The sequence below is a fragment of the Callorhinus ursinus genome, unplaced genomic scaffold (assembly GCF_003265705.2).
Source record: "Callorhinus ursinus isolate GAN/ISIS: 27379988/994484 unplaced genomic scaffold, GSC_fseal_2.0 scaffold5, whole genome shotgun sequence".
NCBI classification, from domain to species: domain Eukaryota; kingdom Metazoa; phylum Chordata; class Mammalia; order Carnivora; family Otariidae; genus Callorhinus; species Callorhinus ursinus.
Window position 1 is genome coordinate 63,615,955 of NW_027397067.1, and position 16,291 is coordinate 63,632,245.

Here is a 16,291-nt window from a genome sequence, read left to right on the forward strand (position 1 = left end):
TTTTTTTTTTTTAACATATATTGAATTATTTGTTTCAGAGGTACAGGTCTGTGATCCAACAGTCTTACACAATTCACAGCGCTCACCATAGCACATACCTTCCCCAATGTCTATCACCCAGTCACCCCATCCCTCCCACCCCCCACCACTCCAGCAACCCTCAGTTTGTTTCCTGAGATTAAGAATTCCTCATATCAGTGAGGTCATATGATACATGTCTTTCTCTGATTGACTTATTTTGCTCAGCATAACACCCTCCAGTTCCATCCATGTCGTATATTTCATATATTTTGATGTCACTGTAAATGGTATTGTATTTTTAATTTAAATTTGATTGATTGTTACTAGTATATGGAAATACACTTCATTTTTTGCATGCTGCTCTTGTAACCCGCAACCCTGCTAAACTTATTTATCAGATCTAGTAGCTTTTCTTAGATTCCATCTGATTTTTTACATAGAAAATCATGTTCTTTGCAAATAAAGACAGCTTTTAGCCCATACCCTTTCCCTAGTACTCTCAGTTTAGGACTAACTAAGAAAAATTCAAACAGTGGGAACTGTATAGGACAATCTTTTGTCTTCAGTAAATTGCAAAGGAAAAAAAATAGGAAAAAGAACCAATTTATTAAGAGAGAACTAAAAAACAGGAAATTATTAATTCTAGATCCTAAAACCAAAGGAACAGTAGAAATATTATGTATTTCTTTTTTTTAAAGATTTTATTTATTTGACAGAGAGAGATTGACAGCAAGAGGAGGGGGGAGAGGGAGAGGAAAAAGCAGACTCCCCGCTGAGCAGGGAGCCCAATGCAGGGCTTGATCCCAGGCCCCAGGACCATGACCTGAGCTGAAGGCAGAAGCTTAACTGGCTGAGCCACCCAGTTTTTATGTATTTCTATATTTTATGTATTTTTATGTTTTCTATATTTTTATTTTATGTATTTCTGTAACAAATTTTATGTATTTCTATAACATATATGAGAAAATTGAACATACTACTCATTTGAGATTAAGGAATTATAATTAATTTTTCGTTTGTCTTTGATAAATGGTATTGGGATTATATTTTTTAAAAGAATCCTTATCTTGTAGAGAACATATTGAATTCTTTACTTACGAAATAATAGGAGTCTAAGATTCACCTCAAATTCATAAGAAAAGGAAAGAAGTGAATGGAGGTACAGAGGAAATAATATTGGCTATGAGGTTTTTGAAACTGGGTGATACCTACTTTTATATGTGATTGAAATTCTCCATAATAAAGTTAAAGAAGAAGAACAACAACAAACCCTCCTGACCGCACTTAGCCACTGCTTCATTTCTTTCCTCTCCTTTGTGGCAACATTTTTCCAAAGAGGTTGTCTTTACTCCTCATTCTCTCTCTTCAACCTACTCCGACCTGGCTTTTGCCCTCCCACACTCATCGCCCTCACTCTACCGCCTGCCAAAGTTACCAGGACCTTCATGTCGCTAAATCTACTGTTCAATTCTAAGCTTCAGTATAGGTGATCATTTCCTCCTCCTGGGTATTCTTTCCTCACTTGATTTCCAGGACACCACCCTCTGTTGGTTTTTTTTCCTACTTTGCTTCTTCTCTTACCTCTTGTGTCTGAAATGTTGAAATGTCCCAGAATTCAGTTCTTGGTCCTTCTCTCTTCTCAATACACACTTCCTCAAAGACTACAACCAGACTCATGTGTTGAAATGCCATTTTCATGCTCAGGACTCTCAAATGTAGAAATTTACATCTCTAGCCTGGACCTTTTCCCCCCAACTCTACACTTGTATTCAATTGTCCACTTGGCAGCTGCCCAACAGTGCTTTTAAAACCATATGTAGCAAAGATTAGTTTTTCCCCATTCCATTGCAGATCAATTATTCTGACTAAAAATAATCCCAAACTTTGTTTAAAAAAATTAAAATACTGCTATATCATCAAATTGCTATAAAAGTTTTAAAATGTTTAAGCTTATTTCCTGTATATGCCTCATCCAAGAGAGGTAACAAACAGTTCAAGAAAGCAATCACACTTGGAGCAGGACTTGGCTAAGAAGCATCTCAGTCAGACCAACATACCCAAAACTGAACTGCTCTTCCACCTGAAACCTGCTTCAATTTCAGTCTTCCCTATCTCAGCTGACGGCACACCCTTCCAGTTATGGAAACAAAAAACCTTGGAGTAACCCTTGTTTCTTCTTTTGTTGTCAGTTCACATTCAATTCTTCAGGAAATCCTTCTGGCCCCACCTTCAAACAGAACCAGACCACTTTTCAACACTATACTGTTACTAGTTTGGTTTGTGCCACCATCATGTCCAGCCTGGATTACTGCAGTTGGTCTCCAAATGGATTCTTTGTTTCTATCTTCCATCAATCCCCATCTCTGAAAAGTCTAAACTCAGCGGCCAGAGTGCTCCTTTTAACACCTAAATGACATCATGTTACTACCTGGCTCCAAATCTTTCAATGGGTCCTCATTTTACTCAGTAACGAACAAATTCTCACAATGATCTACAATGCCCTATCTGATCCTCCTTATTACCTCTGATCTTCTCTCCGAATACTCTTTCGCGGGGGGAGCGGGGGGGACATGAAAAGGTCTGGCTGAAAAGAGAAAAGTGCCGAAGAGAACAGCGAGCAGTAGCCAGAATCACGACCCTCGTATATGCTTTCTCGAGGCATCCTGGCTTTCCTGCCGACTCAGGATCACTAAATCCACCCGAGCCACTGACTTCCTTCTGCCAGTGTAATGAATTCCATCAAGCTACAAGAGTTCGAGCTCACCTGGGGTGCCTTGGAGAAACTCGACATGTTTCCCCCACCAGCAGGACCGTCCTTTGCGCAGGATCCAAGGCCAGACCTCAGCATCACTAGCCCGGCGGGAAACGTATAAACCCAAGCATGACAGTTCCTAGGCCAGCCAGGCCTCGTCAGCTTCTCTGCTCTTCCTGGGTCTCCTCCAATCTTCCCGTGTTAGCAGTTTCATCATGAAAGGAGGAAATAATGCAGCTATTGAGAGAATAACTCCCCAAAAGAACCCACCGGCCGGAAAAGCTGCAGCAAACAGACGGAGGGCGCACAATTCCCAGCCGACCAAAAGTGGAAGGGAACCGGAAATATATCAGTAGCGCGCGACTGTTTGGATGTGGAAACCGGGACTTGAAACATTAGTTCAGCTCTAAGGAGATGGATCGGTACCTACTCCTTGTGATCTGGGGAGAAGGAAAAGTCCAGTCCGCAGCGGGTGGGGAAGCGGAGCATGGGCCCCGGGAGTTGTCCGTGGAGGGTACCGAGAAGCTGCCGGGTAAGCGCGGGGCTGAGAAAGAGCGGGAACGGCTTCGGGGGAGGGAAGAAATTTAAGTTTGAGATCCAGTTCTGCAGGGGAAGGACCTATCTCGAGTTCTCCCGGGGATTTGTTTCTCTCTGGGATCGGCCCAATAAGGGCTGACAAATGTCGTTATCTTAATAGAAAAATAGGGACAAATTTGTGGATGCAAAATCCCAGCGCTCAGAAGTTCTGGGCACAGTAAAAATTTAACTGAGCAATTCTCTGTGCTTTAGGAGTGGAATGTCTGCTTGTTGGAAATATATGCATTCAGTAGTGTTTCCGCCTCCTGTGTGTTCCAAATGCAGGTAATACAGAAGGGAACAAGATGGAAAAGGGGCTTACTCTCCTAGAGTTTACCATCCTAATGGGAGGAGACATCCTACACATAAACTAAGCTAAAAAAAAAAAAATGGTAAATTTAAAACAGTTGTAACCGTTTGAGATTGCACTCCTTTTTTGCGGTTTCTGTCTAATCCGTATTCCACTTTATTTGTTTTGATTGGGCAAGCATTTTGAGGAGAAAATGTATGTGGTTGTATACAGAGTATTGTGGCAGAGTTTCCCTTCTCTGCTTAAAATTATTCTTTCGGGGGATTTTTGGATTTGTGTTAACTGGCTAGCATGTACAAACTGGGCGTCTTTCTTCTCTTTGCATTTATTATATTGAAACTAGAAAATGTGTAGTTCTTTTATGTGCAGTATAATGTTCTTGAGAGTCTCTGATGGTGAAATTGGAATGGGCCTAGATGACATAACTCTTGAGCCCACTGAGTTAGTTTGTCTTTTCTTTTTCAGACTTAACAGCAGCAAATGTTTATCATCTCCTGAAAAGAAGCATTAGTGCTTCAATGAATCCAGAAGATAGTACTTTTCCCGGTAAGTATAGCACAAACCCCTTATTTCTCTGACACTGCATTTGTATTGGTAGTAAATTTAATTAATTTGGTCACTTAAAGGTACAAGACATATTTGTTGACTGTGCATAAGCCACTGGGATAGGGAATTAAGGAAATACAAACCTGAAAAAGATGATATCCCTCTCTTCTTTCTGCTTCAGTGTAACCAAATTGTATGGAAATTACTTTAGGTTCTCAGCTTGACTTTTGTGCCCTTTATGGGATTTTTTTGCCCATCTTTAGTTCCATATAAAATAGGGTAATGTGGCATTATTAGAAGGATTTGCGATTTTGTCCTGAGTACAAATACATTAATGCTCTTATACCCATTTCTTACCATTTCTTTCCACCCTTACCTCCTACAGATTCTCTTTAAAGCACTTCATAATTGTTAAACACAGTGATCCTTTCCCCATTCTTATCTGTTTTAACTTTTTCTAAGTATTTGGCTTTTTTGACCGCACCTTTGCTCTTATAAAAATCTTTCTTCCTGTGGCTTCTATTAGCATTATATAGATCCATCTATTTATTTTTTGATAGTTATCTTCTCTTTCACTTCCTCTTCTTGGCCCCTTGCGAGTGTCTTTCAAAGGCTCAGAGAAAAGAGATAACCAAAACAGGCCAAGGCCTAAAAGCTGAAGGAAGCTTCTGGAGATGCTAGGGATAGGGGGCTCATTTTGATAACGTAATTCTCATGACTGTACTCTGTTCCTTTCTCTCTTCTTTCATTAGAGAACCTCTTGTCTGTCAGGTTTAAACTGTCACCCTTGGGAAGTTATTTCTAGTTTTGTGCTGCCCTAGTCCTTTGCCCAGTTGCAGTAGTACTCATTAAATTTTCAAGTTGGTATAATTTAAGTCAGTACTGCTATTACTGCAAGAAAGATTTTCTTTCACTTGTGCCTTGAAAGTATACATTAAAGAGCTATTGGGAGCATTCTAGGAATTCTCGTGATAAATTTCACTTCCTGTTTGGGTGGATAGACATTTCTTAATCCAGGCAGTCCTTGTTTGCCCAGTAATCTGGGACTATGTAAGTGATTGCACACTAAAGCCCCGCTAAGCAATCCTAATATAATCAATGGGGAAAAAAATCACAATTGTTCCATGACATTTTTTGTCAAAACATTAAAAAGTCTCTCACTGGTTATACATGTAGAAGAAATGGGGGGAAAAAAACCCAGTAAAACTAATAGTTATTTCATAGGCTGTAATTTGAAGCATTGGAAGTATTGAGAATTAAAGTGTTTCTTCTTCTTCTTCTTTTTTTTTTTTTGTAAAAACTTTATCAGAAGTGGTTTGAACAGTTCTTGTCACTTTCTTGTCAACATACAATTTAGGATATAGAGTGAGCATCTCTTCTATGTTTCGGTGAATTGCTGTACTCCCAAGTTTGTGTTAGCTTCCAGTGTTTTATCCTTTGCACTTTTAATGTCATGAAATATCTCTGAGTTCCTTTAGTGCAAAGGTATTTGCCAACGTCATTTTTCTCTGAGATGTCTTCATCCTTTTCGTCAGTGTTTTTATCACAGCAGCTATTTCTAGAATCCAATTACATTAGATTGGAATATCACTTTGTGTTTTTTGCTGCGCTTTCATCTTTTTTTTTCCTTTTGCCCATTTCCTCTTACTATTATCCAATTCTCTATAATATGTGGATTTAGCACTGGGAGACAAGAAGGAAACACAATTACATACTTGTCCTCTATTCATATGAACTGAATAACAGATGTGCAGTGACCAGTCAACAAACTTGGAAAGTAGCAATGCGATTGGTCATGGATCATGATACACATCTTTGATTTATGTATTGATTTGTGATCCGAGAAGCTAGCAGTGAAGTTTTACTTTATGCAATTACGGTTAATTAATAAACCTTGGTAACTGGAGTTTGAACCATGTTTTGGGGGACCAGGAATTATTGAAACCATGGTAACTGAAATCTGCATATCAGAACCATGCAAAGAAGGAACTGCTCATATTGAATTTCTTACCCTGGGAGCATTATTGCTTTGTGTAATATGGCTAGTTTGAGAAACTGGAAGTGCATTATGATTATAATTGAGCTAAGGCTGGAGAGGTAGGTGTAGCTATGTGGAGGACTTTGTAAATCATGTTGGGGTGTTTGGACTTTATCATAATAATAATTAGCCATTAAAGGCTTTAATGAAGGAAGGGACGTGCCATCTGTGTTAGTGAAGTATTCTGGCTACAGTAGAGTTGACAAATTTGAGAAAAGTGTAGTTATGAAGGGGCTGCTGCAGAAGACCAGCTGAGAAATAAGAGAGGCAGTCAGGGTAGAGGAAAATGGATAGATCTGAAGGAAATTACAGAGGTAGAATCCACCTGACTGAGTGTTGCATTGGTGTGATTTAGGAGAAGGGAAGAGGGAGAAAGCAATCAAGTGACATTAGGTTTCTGGCTTGGCTGTAGTGCAGATGGTGGCATTTAGTGAGGTAAGAGAATTAGGTTTTGAGGGACTAAGACAAGTCCAGTTTAGAACATGTACATACTCTAAACAGTTGCCTATAAGATGTCAAAGTGAAAATGTTCTGTAAAAGTTGGATACCTGTGTCCGGAACTCAAAAGGCTGGAGATAAAAAAGATTATAGAATCATCATATATAGATGTCAGTTCAAGCTGTGAGAGAGGATGGGATTGTTTATGGACAGTGAAAAGAGCAGAAAATTTTGAACTGAATCCCAGTATTTAAAGGAACTGAGCACTGGTTTTTAAAGGCATGAGGAGCACCTGGAAAGATAGCTTCCACAGAAGCCAAGTGTTTTAAGGGAGAAAGATGACAACTGTGTCATCTTTGATTCCTTTCTTACTTTTATGTTAAGGGGTCAAGTAACAACAGCCATAAGAGCTGCCACGTTTAGTAACATGCTAGTTATTGTATGCCTGTAGTTACAGTGGTATATTGGAGACCAAAAAAAAAAAAAAAAAAAAAAAAAAAAACCAGATTGAAATGGATTTAGAGGGGAGTAGAAAATGTGATGAGGAAATAGGGACAGTCAAGTGTAGACAATACTTTCAGTTTATCCTTGAAGAAGAGTAAAGAAATAGTACCGTCTAGCAAAGGGAGGTGATTTAAAAGAGATTTTTTTTTTCCTTTAACTTGAGGAATATCTGTGCAAACTTAAATGCTAATGGGAAGGAACTGACAGAGGAAGAGAGCTTGAAGGTGCAAGAAAGATCGTCTCATCAGGGGTTTGGGGGTCCCAGTGGAAGTCTGAGGGATAACATTGAATTGAAAGGGCAGTACTCCTCACGTACTCACAGAAAGTAATGAGGAAAGCCTAATGGGAATGCGAGTAGTGTCCTGTGTTTGCTGACAGCATGTTTGGGAGTAATTACCTAATAATGATTTCTATTTTCTTAAGGAAGTAGGAGGTAAAGTCTTTTGCTGAGGCTGTTGGCAGAAAGCGGTAATTAGCACTTAGCATGTTACCTAGTTCCCAGGAGTTAAGCTTCATTTCTCCTCTCTCCTGTGAATCCAATTTCTTTACATAGTTCTACATTCTTCGTGGCTCTAAATTGACATGCACCCTGGAGATGACCCTTAAGTTCATATCCTCATGTAACATTCTGGTCTCCAAGAAGAGGATCTTCCCTACACTTAGGCTGTAGTTGTATCTCCTCTCTCTCTAGCCAGGATGAACCAGACCTTCATGGTCTTTGAAGAGGGAATAGTTTTTCGTAAAATGACTTACACACTTTTGTGTGACTCAGTAGTAATTGAGTGGGTGTATTTTTTTGGTAGACTTTAGTGTTTAAAATGGTGAATAAAATAGTATGGATTTTGATTTTGACAAAATAAAAGTGTTCATTGTGAGTGAATAATTTTGCTCTTTAGGCAGATTGTTCTTTTGAATTTTTATAGATTTTAAAAAGATCCACATTATGTAAATGCATAGATACACACACACATATCTTAAAGAGCTATATAATATGTATCAAAAATTATATAATTCTCTAAGTATAAATGCTATAACATCTGGTTATTTGTGGTGGTATGCCTTTCTTCTAATAAGCATGGTTTTATTTTCAAGCATGTTCAGTAGGCGGTATACCTGGTTCCAGGAAGTGGTTCTTTGCAGTGCAGGCAATATGTGGATTTTATCAGGTAACAGAAATAAAAAAATAGCCATTAGTAAATGTCTTTGTTAATATAAATAATTTCAGGAACCCATCATTTAATGCAGTCTTTTCATGTATTAGTTTTGCAGTTCTGACTGGGAAGAGATACATTTTGGTATGGAAAAAGATGAAATTGAGGATGTTCTTCAAACAAATATTGAAGAATGCTTGAGTGCTGAGTGTTTTGAGGAAGAAGATAGTAATAGCAGAGAATCATTATTCTTGGCTGAGTATGCTTATAATAGCTTACTTTCTATAATGTCTTTAAAATACTTAACATAGACAGTATTTTATCCACAAGAGTGAAGATTAAATGTTTTAGCAGCTATCAAAAGGGAATTTTAGTTAATTGAAATTGTCAATTCTTTATCTTGGCAGATAGGCAATTTGGGCCTTTTATTTGAATAAAACTATTTAAAATGGAAAAATGGGCATCTGAAAATGTTTAGTTTCTCAAGCTGAGAAAATTGAAGGAATCATAAAAAGTGATACTCTAATTAATGTCACTGTCCCTTTTTTTTTTTAAGATTTTATTTATTCATTTGAAAGAGAGCAAGCACAAGCAGGGGGAGCAACAGACAGAGGGAGAGAGAGAGAAGCAGTTTCACCCAGCAGGAGCCCTACGCGGGGCTCTATCTCAGGACCCTGGGGTCATGACCTGAGTTGAAGGCAGACGCTTAACGACTGAGCCACCCAGACACCCCAATATGTCACTTTCTTAAAGATGAATTCTGCCTGATTATGAATTTTAAGAGCTTGACTAGAAACTTTATTTAAGATTAATAACTGGCATTCAAACTCAAACTCTAAAAGTATGATTTTCATTTTGCTATTTGAGGTTGAAATATATGATTTTGTCAATTTATGTATATCTTGAACACTTAGACACCTTTAAAATGCATAGGGTTTCTGAGGATTATATAGACCATTGGGTTCACTTTCAGGTTTTTTGAAGTGTGGTATAATATACAAGTTGGTACAAGTTGGCCCAGGTGATGTAAGTTGTGATTATTTTTTTCTTCATGAAATAGCCCTTACTCGTAATTAATATCTTTCATTTTAGTCTTCCACAGTATTTCATTACAAAATCCCACTTTTGTTTATTGTAGGAGTCACATATTACAATATTTCTATAAATTACTGGAGACTTTAAAAATTCTGTTTTCCTCTTTTCAAATTATATTTGTATGATTAATGAAAGGAGATCTTATAGAACTGAGCAAAGGTTATTGAACCAGGAGTCATTAGAGGTAGTTTCTAGTTACATGATCGTGGGCCAGTCACTCCATTTTTCTAATTCTTTATTTTCTTGTCCGTAAAGTGTTGAGATCCTTTCAGGTGATTTCTAAGCTGGCTGCCAGCCTTAGAGTTCTTATCATCCCATGTTTCCCACCATTACTAAAAGAGTGTACATGTAATTATTTCTAGTAAGTGACCTAATAATTATTTCCACAAGAGGGAGCTTGAAAACTATTTTTAACATAAGATGCCTTAGGTTTTCTAGACAATGGCAGGTTTGTAATAAAGGATTTAAGTAACTTTATATTATATAATAAACTTTTGAGAAAAAAAATCATCATTTGGATAAAAGAAAAGATTTTGAAGAATTGGAGGACATCATCATATTTTCCATACAGGGCTATAGTATGCCATTCAGAGAAAAGCAGTAGCCTTCTTTATTAAACCCTTAGCAATACTTACTTTTAGAGTTCAGAAAAATGTTTGGTCTACTAGTTATGATTTATGTTTAATATACTAGATATAATTTAGAGTTTTTCCCCCCTCTTTTGTTAGTATTGTTTGTTTTTGATGGTGTGGCTAAAAACTTGGACTCAGTGTTTGAATCTTAGCTTCTACACCTACTAGTTATGTGGCTGGAGCAAATTATTTAAAATAAGGATAATAATAATAGTAGTGCTCCATGGATTGTCATGAAGATCAAATAAGATAATGCATTTAACATACTTAATAGTGTCTGGCACATAGGCCCATTTAATTGATATTACCTATCATTATTATATGTAATGTGTGGGTGTGTTTTTCTAATTTACCCTTTTATTTTAGCCTATATGAAGAATCTGCAGAAAATTTGCATCAGCTGTCCGATAAACTTCCTGCTCCTGGTAATATTTTATGACTTTTCAATAATCTTTTTAAAGATTTTATTTATTTATTTGACAGAGACAGACACAGTGAGAGAGGGAACACAAGCAGGGGGAGTGGGAGAGGGAGAAGCAGGCTTCCCGCTGAGCAGGGAGCCCGATGTGGGGCTCCATCCCAGGACCCTGGGATCATGACCTGAGCCAAAGGCAGACGCTTAATGACTGAGCCACCTAGGTGCCCCATGTTTTCAATAATTTATATCTTATCTTACACTTTCTATGAATGAGTGATGAATTCAGTCTTTATGCTAGTGTCCTCACTTCTAATTTCAAAATTCAAAATGAAAAAAAAATTTTTTAGAGGGAGGGAAAGGACAGAGGGAAAGGGAGAGAGAGAATCCTAAGCAGGCTCCCTGCCCAGTATGGAGCCCAATGTGGGGCTCCATCTCAGGACCCTGATATCATGACCTGAGCTGAACTCAAGAGTCAGATGCTCAACTGACTGAGCCACCCAGGCACTCTGAAAAATAATTTTTTAATTGAAGTTGATACAAAACACGCTTTAATAAAGTATATTACTGAGACATTACAGTTCTCTTAATTGTTTTTATTTAGTTAGACAGAAATTAGAACTTAGAAAATTAAATACCCATCTCAGTTTCCTTATGTAGTTATTACTGAGGAATGTTTCCACTACATACCATTGTTTTCCACAGTATGTTCTATAGAATACTAGTCCTATGAATACCTTTAGGGGAAAGAAGTTCTTTAACCTAGATCATTTGGATAACATTCTTATAAGGTGTGAGGCCACTATATACATTATCAGATAGAAAGTTATACAGTAAGGGCACCTGGGTGGCTCAGATGGTTAAGCATCTACCTCCGGTTCAGGTCATGATCCCAGGGTCCTGGGATCAAGCCCTGCAACTGGCTCCTGGCTCATTAGGGAAGCTGCTTCTCCCCCGCTCATGTTCTCTCTCTCTGTATCTCTGTGTCTCAAATGAATAAATAAAAATCTTTAAAAAAATAAAAAAAAGAAAGTTATACAGTAAAAGAACCCTTTATTCAGCGTTTTGTTTTTAAAGATTTTATTTATTATTTGAAAGAGAGAGCATGAGAGAGGGTACAAGTGGTGGAGAGAGAGAAGCAGGCTCCCCACTGAGCAGGGAGCCCGATGCGTGGCTCAATCCCAGGACCCTGGGATCATGACCCAGGCCGAAGGCAGCACTTAACTGATTGTTAACCCAGCATTTTTTTTACAAAGCCTCCCCCTTTTTTTTTTACTATAATGGAAAGCATATTTTATGAAATACTGCATCATACTATTCTTAAAACTTTATTCTGTCTTAAATTTATCTTTCTTTGTGTCAAGTAGCTGGTGTCTAAAGTGGGGTACAATTTGGCATCTATAAATAATTTTGAAGAGTGTTCTTGAATATTGTCATCATTGAAAGTCATTTATTAAGTAGATATTTGTTGCATCTATTGTATCTCATGTACTAGGAGCTGAGTATATAATGATGAGTAAAGCATATGTGATTACCATGAAGGACATGATAGCTCATCATCTAATCCTTATATTCAAGATCCTATTTTAGTGTAAAGGTCCCACATGGAAAATAAACTGAATACATAGATAAATAAATATCAGTTTTTTAAATGAAAAGTGTCAAATTCAGAATACGCATTGAAACATACAGTTGCTGTTTTGGCAAATTAGAATGCTTTCATTATCAAATTTCTATTTTGTTTCTGTTTTATTTATATTATCTTGGTCCTTTGGTAAATTTATAATTTTATAAAATGTGAAGTTTCATGCAGTTATACTTTTTTTCTTAGGAACTAATGATGTCAGTATAATTGAGTTTTCTGAGTGTTTTATTGTCCTATAAAAAGAAATAATTTATTTGAACATTACAATTTTATATTAATTCATTCCCTTTTGTATAAATTAAGTACAGAAAAATAAACTGAAATTGCCCAGTTTTTTTTTTTCCTCTGTTCAGTACAACAATAGCATTGATGATCTCAAGAGCAATATATATAATTAAGCACTGGTACATAATTGGCAAGTAATTATGATAGACTCCATTGTTTCCTGGTGTATGCTAGCTATTTCAAGATAACATGGCTTTAAATCAATGATGAACATTTGGAAATTTTGAACTCCTAAAGATGTGTATTGTTTTGAAGAATTTCAGAAATTAAAGTTAAAATCCTTCTTTGTATTCTAAATAAATGTAAAATTCAATTTTTTAGGGTACATTTTGAGACATTTCTCATTTTCAGAAAAATTACGACAGTGCCTTATTCTCTTTCTAGGTAGAGCAATGCTAGATATAATACTGTTGCCTTCTGACAAAGATCCTCCTAAATTGAAAGACTGTCTACCTACTGTGGGAGCACTAAAACATTTGAAGGAATGGTATTCAGCAAAGATTACTATAGCAGGAAATCATTGTGAAATGTAAGCTGTTTTGTTTTTATTTGCTCTTAGTGTTATCTGTTTTTACAATTAGCATGGTATCCTGTTTTTAATAGACTTATGATTTGAGTTTTTTTTTTAATGTGACAAGATAGTTTTATGTCATACTGTTATTAGAGGTTTATCTATTGAGAAGAATCTAGATTTTTGTTTCATACTTTATATTCCTGATGTATTTGTTTTTCGTAAATATCATCAATGCTGTTTTATAACTATTATTGAGCATTAATTATCTAAACGCACTGTGTGCTTTTAAATAAGTATGTATTGTTCATTGAGCACCATGATGAATATCATGGATACGCGGATACACGGGATTTGTTATGTCATATTTGTTTTTTTGTTTAATGTGCAATGTAGAAAAAGTATATATGGTTGTGTTTTATGGTATTTTAGTAAGGACCAGTTGTATCCTTAAAGAAGTATTCAACTGGATTTATTAACTTCATGATTTTCTTCATTTAACAAATGTTTATTGAGCACTGACTTTATGCCAACCACAGCAATAGATGCTGATGAGTTAAGAAAGCAAGATTTGATCTTGTTCATTGAAATACAGGGAGAAATAGGAGTGCTAATAGTCATGAGCATCTGTGATAAGTGCTACTATGGAATTCCCTACAAAGCTGTATGAGAAAAATTTAGAAGATAAAGGACTGATATTAAGTCTGTGTATGTGTACCTATGTGTATATCTGACACATTTAAGCTAATAAGTAGTAATAGGAAAATCTGTACCTTCATTTGTAGTATTAAGGGTAATTCCTCTTAACAGGGATATTGAGATTAAATGGACATGTAATAGTGACTCCCTCAGAGACTGACTTAAGGGATGTTCTATAATATTAGTAGATAAAAACAGCAATAGAAACTTTGCATTTTTGCCTGTTAGGATTATAGTTAACTATAACCATTAAATCTAAGGAAGATATAAAACCCTGTATTTAACCATCATAATCTTTTATTTATAGGAGTTGTCAGAAAATTGCAGAATACCTCTCTGCTAATGTTGTATCTTTAGAGGATCTCAAAAATGCTATTGACTCAAAGGAATTATGGAGGGGAAAGATTCAGATATGGGAAAGAAAGGTAAGTGGATTTCTCAGTTATTACAGTTTGCAAAGCAGGCCGTTCAGCTTTATTTACAGCACAGATAATTTAAATGAATTTGAATGAAAATGTACTTTATAAAGATGTTCTAGAATAGCACTATCTAAGAATTCTCTGCGATAATAGAAATGTTCCGCCTGTCCTAATACAGTAGCCACTGGCCTTATATTGCTACTGAGCACTTTATGTGTAATTACATATGTGATTATTTCAACCAAAAAATAGAATTTTTAACTTTATTTTAATTATATAGTCACTGTGGTTATCTTTTGGACACTGCAGCTCTAGAATCTAATAGTCTTTTAAAAATATAGAATTCGACATTAGTTGAGTTCATGTTGTTTATCCAAGATGCCTTATTTCATTGCATGTGTAAACTACTGGAAAGCTGCTTAGAACATCTTAACTATAATACCATTTTATTTATTTTTTTAAGATTTATTTATTTATTTTTAGGGAAAGAGAGAGTGGGAGCAGGGGGTGGGACAGAGGGAGGAGAGAAATCTCAAGCAGACTCCTCACTGAGTGCAGAGCCCAATAGTGGGCTCAATCTTACAACCTTGAGATCATGACCTGAGCCAAAATCAAGAGTCAGACGCTTAACTGTCTGAGCCACCCAGGTGCCCTATAATACTACTTTAAATGATCGCTTCTCTCTACTAATCAGCTCTCTGATTTTGAACAATTTTTTTTAACCTCACAAGATCCCAGATTTTTCAACTACAAGATGAAAATATTGGATTAGTTCAACTTCTCTAATCTTAAATTTCTATGAGGCTCCAATTCTGTTTTGGCATCTTTTATGATGAATGAATATGTTTAGTGGCTTTTATAAGTTATGTGCATGTTAAAGTATCTAGTATTTTATATATTTTTGAATACAGGTAAAACTAAAACAATAAAGTTTCTTGGAATGCCTGACTGGCTCAGTTGGTTAAGCATCTGCCTTCAGCTCAGATCATGATCCTGGGGTCCTGGGATCAAGTCCCACATCGGGCTCCTTACTCAGCGGGTAGCCTGCCTCTCCCTCTGCCTGCCGCTCCCCCTGCTTGTGCTCTCCCTCTCTCTCTCTGACAAATAAATACATAAAAGCTTAAAGAAAAATACCAAAAAACAATAAAGTTTCTTAATGTTTGTTCAGGGTGGCATGGGAACATGAGTTGGGTCTTATATTTCTATAAAGATTTATTGCACTAATTACTAGATTTTTTTTTTCCTTTTCAATTCACCCTTAACTGTGGCTTAATAAAACTTCTAATAAGACAATAAGAATTAATGTGATTGGGTCCTTCTTGCTGATTTACATGTTGCCTCATCCTTACCTTGGGAAAGTTCAGTCTGCAGGTAAACCTTCTCTGCAAGTGGTTTTAATGTGAGCAAACCACAGAGCCAGCTTGAAGCCTGTAGGATAGAATTAGGTAGGAGAATTGTTTTTGTACACATTTTTTGAAACTGCATGTTTGCATACGCACAAATAATGGCAGATTTCTTTTCATGTGATTCTTTGATTCTTTTAGTCTTTTATGAATAGGAAATTAAATGTTCATATCTCCACAAAATGAATTTAAAACTTGAAATCCCTTGTTTTGGTGGAGAATAGCTTTTAGCATAGAGGCATTATAGTGATTAAAGACATCGATTCTGGAGTTAAATTGTCTGCATTCAAATCCCTACTCTATTTCTTGCTAGTTTTGTGTGACACATTGGGTAATAGTTAGTCTTTTGGTGCCACAGTTATCTTCATCTGTAGGATAGGTGTCATAATAGCTCCTATCTCATAGATTTTTATGAAGGTGAAATTATGTAAAGCACAAAGTAACCACTCATTAAATGTTAGTATCATTGTTACCATTACTATTAACTCCCCTACTATTACTGCTTCTGCAGGAATTGATCTTTTTTTTTAAATTTAAGATTATTTATTTATTTATTTATTTGAGAGAGAGAGAGAATGAGAGAGAGCATGAGAGGGAAGAGGGTCAGAGGGAGAAGCAGACTCCCCGCTGAGCAGGGAGCCCGACGTGGGACTCGATCCCAGGACTCCGGGATCATGACCCAAGCCGAAGACAGTTGCTCAACCATCTGAGCCACCCAGGCGCCCAGGAATTGATCTTTTCATCAACAACGTATTTTGAAAGCAAACTATGTGTGAGGCTCTGTCCTAAGAATTTGTTTAAATAAGACAGACAAGCTCTGTTTTTGCAGAACTTGCAGACTTATAGGAAGC

General features: G+C 36.6%; 2 protein-coding genes across 8 annotated transcripts in view; one reads left to right on the forward strand and one right to left on the reverse strand.

The window, feature by feature from the left end:
• The window catches only part of MRPL13 (mitochondrial ribosomal protein L13), a 47,893-nt gene extending 44,868 nt beyond the window's left edge, over positions 1-3,025 (reverse strand). Inside the window, exon 1 of one of the 2 annotated variants that reach the window (XM_073893166.1) lies at positions 2,786-3,025. In XM_073893166.1, the coding sequence (XP_073749267.1) occupies positions 2,786-2,869 (84 nt within the window). In that variant the 5' untranslated portion in view covers positions 2,870-3,025. The remainder of the gene's footprint in view (positions 1-2,785) is intronic. The other variant, XM_025871051.2, reaches the window with a different exon arrangement.
• A 112-nt stretch (positions 3,026-3,137) lies between these two features.
• Positions 3,138-16,291, forward strand: part of MTBP (MDM2 binding protein) — a 76,810-nt gene continuing 63,656 nt past the window's right edge. For 4 of the 6 annotated variants that reach the window (XM_025871048.2, XM_073893162.1, XM_025871049.2 and 1 more), the window contains exons 1-7: positions 3,138-3,305; positions 4,125-4,205; positions 8,278-8,351; positions 8,447-8,595; positions 10,430-10,488; positions 12,793-12,937; positions 13,926-14,043. In XM_025871048.2, coding sequence (XP_025726833.2) covers positions 3,188-3,305; positions 4,125-4,205; positions 8,278-8,351; positions 8,447-8,595; positions 10,430-10,488; positions 12,793-12,937; positions 13,926-14,043 — 744 coding nt within the window. In that variant the 5' untranslated portion in view covers positions 3,138-3,187. Of the gene's footprint in view, positions 3,306-4,124; positions 4,206-8,277; positions 8,352-8,446; positions 8,596-10,429; positions 10,489-12,792; positions 12,938-13,925; positions 14,044-16,291 lie in introns of those variants that run through there. The other 2 variants (XM_073893164.1, XM_073893165.1) reach the window with 2 other exon arrangements.